This window comes from Mustelus asterias, chromosome 4, assembly GCF_964213995.1.
Source record: "Mustelus asterias chromosome 4, sMusAst1.hap1.1, whole genome shotgun sequence".
NCBI lineage: Eukaryota > Metazoa > Chordata > Chondrichthyes > Carcharhiniformes > Triakidae > Mustelus > Mustelus asterias.
The window spans coordinates 112,859,210-112,870,078 of record NC_135804.1 but is presented as its reverse complement, the minus strand read 5'-3'; the positions used below and the strand labels follow the sequence as shown (position 1 = coordinate 112,870,078).

The window sequence follows — 10,869 nt, the reverse complement described above, 5'->3', positions numbered from 1 at the left end:
GCATGGTAGCACAGTGGTTAGCACTGCTGCTTCACAGCTCCAAGGACCTGGGTTCGAATCCCAGCTCGGGTCACTGTCTGTGTGGAGTTTGCACATTCTCCCTGTGTCTGCATGGGTTTCCTCCGGGTGCTCTGGTTTCCTCCCACAGTCCAAAGATGTGCGGGCTAGGTTGATTGGCCATTCTAAATTGCCCCTTAATGCCCCGGGATGCATAGGTTAGAGAGGTTAGTGGGTAAATATGTAGGGATATGTGGATAGGGCCTGGGTGGGATTGTGGTTGGTGCAGACTCGATGGGCCGAATGGCCTCTTTCTGCACTGTAGGATTCTATGATTTTCAATGCCTCTAACCATTATTTTTATCTATGCAATGATCTCAAACGGCAATAATGTTAATCTGCTCTGTCACTTTCTCCTGATCCCAGGCTATCTGGTCAGTAGATTTCTGAGGATGCTACCCTACTTGCTCAAAATGGCAATCTTCATTTGTCATATTCCTCTCAGTATCAGTTCCAGGACACTCACTGTAAATGTAGCTGTCCTTTCGCCTCTCTGGCTCTTCTGCTAACCTCAGATATATTTTTCAATGCTGTCCATTCAGATTGATAGGGTCCTGGACCAGAGTCCCAAGGCATATTGTGAAGCTCGATCAGACCCTGACAATATTTCTATTTTGGCATAAATATGAGGAATGGGCTTCACTCCAGAAGTAATTCCGCTGACAAATTAAGGATCTTTTATAGTAAAACAAACTTTATTTAATAACATAGTTCAGCTATAACTCCAACAAACGAAGCAATTTAAATATTACCCACCGAAGAATATTTAAACATGAAAAGAAACAACTCTAATTTCTAACTTATCACTGTTTCAATTCCAAATAAGCAACAGTCTTGTTACAGACTCAAAAACCACTTTAAATGCAGTTAGCAACCATCAATATACTTGCTATATGCGGTATAAACAGCCTTGAAGCTTTCAGAGAGATTTTGTGGAGAGAGCAGCATGTAGATCTCTGTCTTTAAACAAACCTCAGCCAGAACTCAAAAGTTGTTTTTTTTTCTGCTACATACCTAGTTACTTGTACTATCCACATTATCACATGCCCGTGTCAATGTTAACCCACCTTCCATTCCTTTAATCAAGAACCCCAGGAAGTCCATTAGCTCTCTCCTAAATAAACACTATATGGCTAAAAGGAGTAATTATCCTGCTTTCCCGGCATCAGAATTGCATTCCCTCCAGATATACTGACTACCTGTTGAAAAAAATGAACTTTGAAACTGTCTCCTTAAACATAAAAACTATATATATCCATAACTATCATTGCAAAATGGGCATGTGAAATTGCATCTGCCTCTTTAAGATACAGGAATAGCTCTGGAACTTTGTTCACGTCTCCAGATATTCCAACTCCAATGCCCGCTTGTTTCAGCACATGACATACTTTGGGAGTATGGAATAATTTTTAAATGACTAGGCAAATTCTTATGAGGTGGGCTGTATGTGCTATTGATGCAAGATACGCATTCCTACTGTCACTGTGAGTTTCCCAGCCCTTGTATCTTTGAACTTGATCTATCAGAGGACCTCTTCCTGTAAATGGCTGAGCTGTAAATACTAGAATGATTCTAGGTCTAATCTTTAGTCTTTGCTAGTGAAAGAACAACACAATGGTGGTAAATCCATAAATAATGTACTGAGTGTCATGAACAATTTTTAAAGTGTTTCCTTTTATTCTCCATGATCAAATATATTAATTTGTGGATATGTATATTTTCTTACCCTCACTGTTTTTGAGTCAAATTCAATATCCCAGCAGCAAGCTTTTGTGCATTAAAAATGAAGGTTACTTTATTTCCTGATCGTGTCCTCGAGGTTAACAGAAACAGGGTGGTCTCACTTACACAACTCACCCACATTATCTCACATACACACAAAAATTAGATATAGATGAAGCTAAAACAATAATTATAAAAATGAAATTTAACTTGTTCTCCTCTTCAATGCAAATCTGATGTTTCTCAGTCAAGTTGTTATTTAGCTGAAGAGAAGGTTCTGAAAATGCAGAGATTTCTCAGTCGCTGTTATTTGTGCCGAAGTTAATTTCTCAGGTAGGTTGAAGATGGCACAAGTTAGAGGGAAGAGTTCCTGGTTCTCTTTCAAGGTACTGCGGTTAGGCACTTTGGCTGCTTAGTTGACTGCAGTGGTCAGATGGCTTTGCTTGCTGGACTCCATCCCTGATAGAACTTTGTCTGCAGAACAGTTAGAATTTCCTGTTAGCAGGGAGCAAAGATGGCCACCTAACCCATGTAACAAGTGTGAAGTCATGGTCCAAATAAGGTATTGTGATAATTGAAATAGTGATCTGTTATCCTTTTCCCACCTGTGGCGGCTGTAGGTGGCTCTCCAGGCTAATCTTCAGTTTTACTATGAAGGTGTGGAGAGACCTTTGTTTAATCCCTGGCTGACACCACATTGAGTCGTAATCAAATCAACTTTGTCCTCTCACAAGATAACCCCTTTGGTGTCACATATTTAACCCACATAGTATAATGTGTGACTTGGACAATTTAGGTCTAGCAGTATAGCCATGAGTTAGAACCAGCTGCCAGTTGTAAGTTCTTAATCTAAAAGCACTGCCTGATTTTCACATTAGGTTGAGAATTTTAGGAGTTTCACAAGGCTCAGAATGGTTTAAAACATAATCACTAAAGTTGATTTCTTACTGAGTTTGCTAATCACAGCCAAAGCAGTGGTAGAAATTCTAAAATTGGACTTGGTGCCAAAGTGCTAGGTTCAACTCTACTTGCCCACGATCAAATGTTCTATCTATATTCACAGTTCCAGTTCACACATGAATAGTGTTCACATAGCTGAAATGCTGGAGATAATTGGCACCAATCAAATTGAAAGAACTCAATATCTTCAAAAGTGATGGGGAGAAGAGAGAAACAATTGAGGACGACAAACCCATCTGGAATGTTATCTAAATATCTCAGTTGAAGGGTAGTCTCACAATAAATCCACTGATTACCATGTGTAAATATTTATTTTTTAAGTATTATCTTCTCCTGGTACACAAACATTTATGGTCCATGACGCTTTTCAGCCATTCCTTCAACCATCTCTCATCCCACCTCCTGATTACTTCATTACCTATGCGTTGATTATGGTTAGCACTGCTGCCTCACAGCACCAGGGACCCGGTTCAATTCCCGGTTTGGGTCACTGTCTGTGTGGAGTTTGCATATTCTCCCCGTGTCTGCGTGGGTTTCCTCCGGGTGCTCTGGTTTCCTCCCACAGTCTGAAAGACGTGCTGGTTAGGTGCATTGACTCCAACAGGCACCAGAATGTGGCGACTAGTGGAATTTCACAGTAACTTAATTGCAGTGTTAATGTAAGCCTTACTTGTGACTAATGAATGAAGAAAGTTTAAATAAAAAATACTTTTGTTCTGACACAGCCCCTATATCTTTCAAAGATACTGTGAGCACCTACCCCTTCAAAACAAATCAACTCTCAATTCAGCTGCAGCCTTATCTCCAGCACTTCCCTTTTTAACGTCCTGCAATGCCCTCGTTGCTTTCAAGTACACTTTCCTCTCTCCCACAGGAATATTTGAAGAACAGAGTTCTTCTGACCAATGGCTATACTGCTAGACCTAAATTGTCCAAGTCACACATTATACTATGTGGGTTAAATATGTGACACCAAAGGGGTTATCTTGTGAGAGGACAAAGTTGATTTGTATTAATCGTATTAATACGACCACAAAAACCGATTAGCTATTTGTTCACCAAAGGAGCAAAAGGATAGTGAGGGATAAAATTGGTCCTCTTGAAGACCAGAGTGGTAGACTGTAATGGAACCAAAAGAGATGGGGGAGATACTAAATGGTTTTTTGCATCCGTATTTACTGAGGAAACGGGCATGGAGTCTACGGAAATAGGGCAAACAGGTAGGGAGGTCATGAAACCTTTACAGATTAAAGGGGAGGAGGTGCTCGCTGTCTTGAGGCAAATCAGAGTGGATAAATCCCCAGGACCGGACAGGGTATTCTCACGGACCTTGAGGGAAGCTAGTGTTGAACTTGCAGGAGCCCTGGCAGACATATTTAAAATGTCAGTATTCACGGTGGAGGTGCCGGATGATTGGAGGGTGGCTCATGTTGTTCTGTTGTTTAAAAAAGGTTCCAAAAGAAATCCGGGAAATTATAGGCCAGTAAGTTTGATGTCGGTGGTGGGCAAGTTATTAGAAGGTGTGATAAGGGATAGGATCTACAAATATTTGGATAGACAGGGACTTATTAGGGAGAGTCAACATGGCTTTGTGCGTGGTAGGTCATGTTTGACCAATCTATTAGAGTTTTTCGAGGAGGTTACCAGGAAAGTGGATGAAGGGAAGGCGGTGGATGTTGTCTACCTGGATTTCAGCAAGGCCTTTGACAAGGTCCCTCATGGGAGGTTAGTTAGGAAGGTTCAGTCGCTGGGTATACATGGGGAGGTAGTAAATTGGATTAGACACTGGCTCAATGGAAGAAGCCAGAGAGTGGTTGTGGAGGATTGCTCCTCTGAGTGGAGGCCTGTGACTAGTGGTGTGCCGCAGGGATCGGTGTTGGGTCCATTGTTGTTTGTCATCTATATCAATGATCTGGATGATAACGTGGTAAATTGGATCAGCAAATTTGCTGATGATACAAAGATTGGAGGTGTAGTGGACAGTGAGGAAGGTTTTCAAAGCTTGCAGAGGGATTTGGACCAGCTAGAAAAATGGGCTGAAAAATGGCAAATGGAATTTAACACAGACAAGTGTGAGATATTACACTTTGGAAGGACAAACCAAAGTAGAACGTACAGGGTAAATGGTAGGACTCTGAAGAGTGCAGTTGAACAGAGGGATCTGGGAATACAGGTACAGAATTCCCTAAAAGTGACGTCACAGGTGGATAGAGTCGTAAAGAGTGCCTTTGGTACATTGACCTTTATAAATCGGAGTATCGAGTATAAAAGTTGGAGTGTTATGGTAAGGTTATGTAAGGCATTGGTGAGGCCGAATTTAGAGTATAGTGTACAGTTTTGGTCACCTAGTTACAGGAAGGATGTAAAAAAGGTTGAAAGAGTGCAGAGGAGGTTCACAAGGATGTCGCCGGGACTTGAGAAGCTGAATTACAGAGAGAGATTGAATAGGTTGGGACTTTATTCCCTGGAGCGTAGAAGAATGAGGGGAGATTTGATAGAGGTGTATAAGATTTTGATGGTATAGATAGAGTGAATGCAAGCAGGCTTTTTCCACTGAGGCTCGGGGAGAAAAAAACCAGAGGGCATGGGTTAAGGGTGAAAGGAGAAAAGTTTAAAGGGAATATTAGGGGGGGCTTCTTCACTCAGAGAGTGGTGGGAGTATGGAATGAGCTGCCGGATAAAGTGGTAAATGCGGGGTCACTTTTAACATTTAAGAAAAATTTGGACAGGTTCATGGATGAGAGGGGTGTGGAGGGATATGGTCTAAGTGCAGGTCAGTGGGACTAGGCAAAAAATGGTTTGGCACAGACCAGAAGGGCCAAAAAGCCTGTTTCTGAGCTGTAATTTTCTATGGTTCTATGGTTCTATCACATTGTGGGATCTTGCTATGTGAAAATTGACTCATATTTACCTATGTAATAACAATTATACTACTAAAAGTAATTTATATGAAGCACTTTGACACATTCTCATAGACTTAAACCCATGATACAAATGCAAGCCCATCTTCCTTCCTCATCTCCATGCTGTCTTCATTGGCCACTCCATGATATTTGATTTGATTTGATTTATTATTGTCACATGTATTGGTATACAGTGAAAAGTATTGTTTCTTGCGCACTATACAGACAAAACATACCGTTCATGGAGTATAGGGTAGAATGAAAGCAGAGGGCGCAGAATGTAGCGTTACTGTCATAGCTGGCTGTAGAGAAAGATCAACTTAATATAAGGTAGGTCTATTCAAAAGTCTGATAGCAGCAGGGAAGAAGCTATTCTTGAATCGGTTGGTAAAGCATTGAACGAGAGTAAAAGATAGAATTAGAGAGTATGCTGGCGGCAGCTCACAAGAAGTCGCCATGCTCCTGTCTCTTTATGATTCCATTTTACCTGCTACATTCCTGAAATTAATTTCCTGCGGCTATCTCTGTTTTTCCTCCAATGCCTAAATAGTCATCATTGGCTTATCATTGGGTTTCCTCCGGGTGCTCCGGTTTCCTCCCACAGTCCAAAGATGTGTGGGTTAGGTTGATTGGCCATGCTAAAATTGCCCCTTAGTGTCCTGAGATGTGTAGGTTAGAGGGATTAGTGGGTAAAAATATATGAGGGTAAGGCCTGGGTGGGATTGTGGTCGGTGCAGACTCGATGGGCCGAATGGCCTCTTTCTGTACTGTAAGGTTTCTATGATTCTATACTCCAGGATTGCAACCTTGTGCCCTCTTCATTATTTACCTGCAGAAGCTCAAACTCCAGAACCTTTCACATAACGTGTAGCTCAATCTTACTGGGACCTTGCTGTGTGCATATTAACTGCTGTGTTACCTAGAATAAAATTGCTGCTACATTCAAAAGTACTTCATAGAAATCACAGAAAACCCTACAGTGCAGAAGGAGGCCATTCGGCCCATCGAGTCTGCACCAACCACAATCCCACCCAGGCCCTACCCCCACGTATTTTACCCACTAATCCCTCTAACCTACGCATCCCAGGACTCTAAGGGGCAATTTTTTTTAACCTGGCCAATTAACCTAACCCGCACATCTTTGGACTGTGGGAGGAAACCGGAGCACCCAGAGGAAACCCATGCAGACACGAGGAGAATGTGCAAACTCCACACAGACAGTGACCAATCCGGGAATCGAACCCAGGACCCTGGAGCTGTGAAGCAGCAGTGCTAACCACTGTGCTACCGTGCTACTTATTAGAATGTAAAGCCCTTTGGTGTGTCTGAGGTCATGTAAATAAATGTGAGTTCTCATGTAGTAAAGATAATGCTTTTTAAAATAAATATTCCAAATTTAAATAACAGTATCAAAGTTTAAATACTCCTTTGTACAAATATTCTGGAAGTATCCAAAAGGGCTGGGTGATCACAGATTGATAATGTGCTAAACCTTCTGTTTGACATGGTCTAACCTAAGCCATCTGGTTTCAAGGCTATAGAGTCTGAAAAATGAAAGCCTGTTCATGGTGTGACATTTAGGGCAGCCTGTTTGTTACTTTTACACATTTTGTTCATACTTTTTATGTGATTTTTATTTATATATCAATATTTGATGTCCTTAAACTATTGCTTTCTTAAGGACTTATTAACTGCCTGTTTGCATAGTAAGCGCCTATTTGATTGAAATTACACATTGAAATTGTTATCTCCTATACAGTATACCATCAAGCTTACTTTGCACATTGCTAAGCTTCCTGAGAAGTGGCAGCCTCTTCAAAGGCAAAATGTTGCAACTGTTGGAAATCTGAAATAAACGTGCAAAATACTGGAAATACTCGGCAGGTCGGATAGTCTGTGGAGACAGAAAAGCAAGAGTTCAATTTCAGCTTGTGACATTTCATCAGCTTTGATTTGTGAATGGAAAACTTGGTAAGGTAATTATCTTTTTCTTGTACTAGTTTGCAAAGTACCCAATCTTATTCATTTTTTTGGATTTTGATTTATTGTCACATATATTACGATACAGTGAAAAATGTTGTTTCCTACGTGCTATACAGACCTAACATAGGGAAGGAGAGAGTGCAGAATGTAGTGTTACAGTCATAGCTAGGGTGTAGAGAAAGATCAACTTAATACAAGATAGGTCCGCTCAAAAGTCTGACGACAGCAGAGAAGAAGCTGTTCTTGAGTCAGCTGGTATTTGATCTCAGACTTTTGTATATTTTTCCAGATGGAAGAAGGTGGAAGAGAGAATGTCCAGAGTGCAATTTCATTTCACAACTTGCCACATGGAATTTAAATTTCCAATTACTAGGTTAAAAAAGTATAACCATTGCACTAACATTTTTAATTATCTCGTCTGTACCATTCTTAGTATTCTAAGAGTGGGGTGGCACAGTTAGCACTGCTGCGTCATAGTGTCTGGGTCACGGGTTTGACTCCTGGCTTGGGTTACTGTCTGTGTGGAGTTTGCACGTTCTCCCTATATCTGCATGGGTTTCCTCCGGATGCTCCCGTTTGCTCCCACTGTCCAAAGATGTGCAGGTTAGGTCAATTGGCTATGCTAAATTCTCCCTCAGTGTACCCGAACAGGCGCCGCAGTGTGGCGACTAGGGGATTTTCACAGGAACTTCATTGCAGTGTGAATGTAATGCCTACTTGTGACTCATAAATAAACTTTAAATTGTGAATGGCAGGCTTGCCTGAAGCACTCGATTCACCCAGCAATCCAGAAAATAAACTTCTTAAAGCATTCACTCCGCCTGCATTCTCGGATAATTCCATTGGCTGACTCAATGTCCAATGCACGGTTCGAAATTGCATAGAGGTAATGTATGTCTTTTTTTTTAAAAAGTTAGAATAATCTTAAACACCATTAACTCCCAGCGGCGCAGACACGAAGAAAATATCAGCGCATACCACGAAATAATTTGTTCGCCAATGCCTGAGGGTGAATGGAGTAGTCAGTTTTGTACAAACTCCTCGCCATCCTTACAGATGATCAACTAACATAGTTAACAGTAAATGAGCTGCTGAGACTTGAATTCAATTTGAAGTTCCATTTATGACACATCAAAAGTTTCAAGTTCATTTCTTTAACAAATTTAGGAGAGCAATATCATTTTTTCTAAGTTACTCAAGTGTATGATCCAATTATTTTTGGATGTGTTTTCTTACTCCTATGTGCTATGGGTTTGCGAATACTTAACACGTTGAAATAACGTACTCAATAGTTTACGTTGTCAAAGGCATTTGGAATTTCATTCGTTTTACAACTGCAACGACTTGCATTGATATAGCGCCTTTCATGAAATTAAACGCTTCACTGGAACAAAAGTTAACACTGAGCCACATTAGGAGATTTCAGGACAAATGACCAAAACCTTGGTCAAAGAGGTAGCACTGGGGAGTGTCATGATGGAGTGTGGGGGTCAGAGAGGGAGTTCCTTTTCTAGAAAAATGAATCAAGGTGAATATTCACAGTCATGTTCATTTTCAACCATTCAAGAAATCAGGAGAATTGAGGGAAGAAGTGGAGCGTTTCTTTTTTGGGGGCGGGAGTCTGGGCTGGGAAGGGTGTTTGTAAATGTGGTGACAGCGCCCTCGGAGGTGTCTCAGAGTGCTGCCACTCAGAGTCTGGGAAAGGTGTGCCTCTCACTGGGCTTGGCTCGGGCACGCCTATCCCTTTGGAAATACAGCATTCTGCAGCCTGTCCGCCTTTCCATTTTATTTGTTCACTCGACCGGGATCGCTTCGCCCCAACAAGTAGAGGAGTCTCGGGGGTTTGGGTGCAGCTCCCTATTCCCCACAAGTTGACCGGCCGGCCGGCGCACCGTCTCGCCCCCAAACATGACATCGTCATTCCGGCCAGGAAGTGTATCCACCGCCTCGGAAAGTTCTTACTACGAGAGTCTCGGCAGCCTTAGCTCTCCAAATCCTGTCTTCAGCGTTAATGAGCAAAAGTCCTACCTGACTGTTGGGAGTCCCAGCAACATCAGCACTCTGTACCGCCATGGGAGCAGCCCGCAGAGCGGGACCTTAATCCTGGGACAGGTGAGTCACCTTCATAGCGTTCAGCAGACAATTTGAACCTTTTCAACAACACTTTCTCAAGGACAATTAGGGATGTGTAATAAATGCCAACCAGCGACGCCCACGTCCCATGAATGAACAAACGCAAATGTTTTACTTTTAAGTAAATACACAATTACAAATAGTCATGCTTCGGAAACTATTGATTTAACCTAATGTTTAATATTTGTGGATTGGTCAGTCCGTAGGCCTAAGCTATCAGTAGAAAGCACTCCGATGTATGTATCAGGTCAGCATGATAGATTTTGAGAACTTGATTTTTAGAATTTGTAAGAAAAAACTCAGACGACATGAGATGTAATTGGCTGCATTGGCAGCAGGTACATTTACCTGTGTGTGAAAGACAAATCTTACTGTCTCATCATATCTGGCTATCTTTGCTGATAATCCTAAGAAGGTGATTGAATCTCTCTTCCAGGTCCTTCCCTAACTTTCAACATTCTTTTCTTCCCCTCACTCTCAACCCTCCTCCGCTAATTCTTGACTCTCCCACCCACCTCACAAAATGCTGCGTAAACTCACTTCAAAGATTACCGGATCTATTGAAATATTTGAGCTATACAACCCTGTGATGTATTCCTAATACAGTCAAGTATCCTTTATCTGTAAATCTGAAAACTGCATACATCTTAAAACCACATTTTTTGAACAGCATTGACCTTTATCATGTCAAGTCTAGTTGATTGCACTGTTTGTTTACCTTGCTATTTTCGTGATGAACATGTCAACAGGAAACTCATTACTTGTTATTCAGTGATACATCTTACTTTAGACTATAATTAGCCTAGTCCTAGACTTGTTGTAATGCCTGTTAATATGTGCTATCTGCCAAGTGAAATTATCTGAAATCCAGAATACAGTCAGTTGCAGGGGTTTTGGATAAAGGAAACTCGACCTGTAATCTGGGAAGATGTGCATAAGTGGCGGTTTTCTCACGCCAGTATCTGTTTTACTGCTCAGCTTCAGCTGTCGGGAGATTTTCTTACTCATCCTGTCAATCCACAGCTCCATGCATGAACTTGTTTTCGGATTGGGCGTCACACGCCTTCATCTGTTGGCTTTATAGTCTGTTTGGCTGGGAGTTTCATCTGCT

The 10,869-nt window shown here is 41.6% G+C and overlaps 1 protein-coding gene and 1 long non-coding RNA gene across 2 annotated transcripts in view; one reads left to right on the top strand and one right to left on the bottom strand.

The window, feature by feature from the left end:
• Window positions 1-729: 729 nt before the first annotated feature.
• Window positions 730-9,788, bottom strand: LOC144492955 (uncharacterized). The gene is made up of 3 exons (XR_013497656.1): window positions 9,654-9,788; window positions 7,419-7,536; window positions 730-2,253 (listed from the first exon to the last, which is right to left on the bottom strand). It is a non-coding gene; the product is annotated as an uncharacterized LOC144492955 (long non-coding RNA).
• pof1b (POF1B actin binding protein) overlaps window positions 9,301-10,869 on the top strand; it is a 90,369-nt gene continuing 88,800 nt past the window's right edge. The window contains exon 1 of the mRNA XM_078211653.1: window positions 9,301-9,737. Within this exon, the coding sequence (XP_078067779.1) occupies window positions 9,534-9,737 (204 nt within the window). The 5' untranslated portion in view covers window positions 9,301-9,533. The remainder of the gene's footprint in view (window positions 9,738-10,869) is intronic.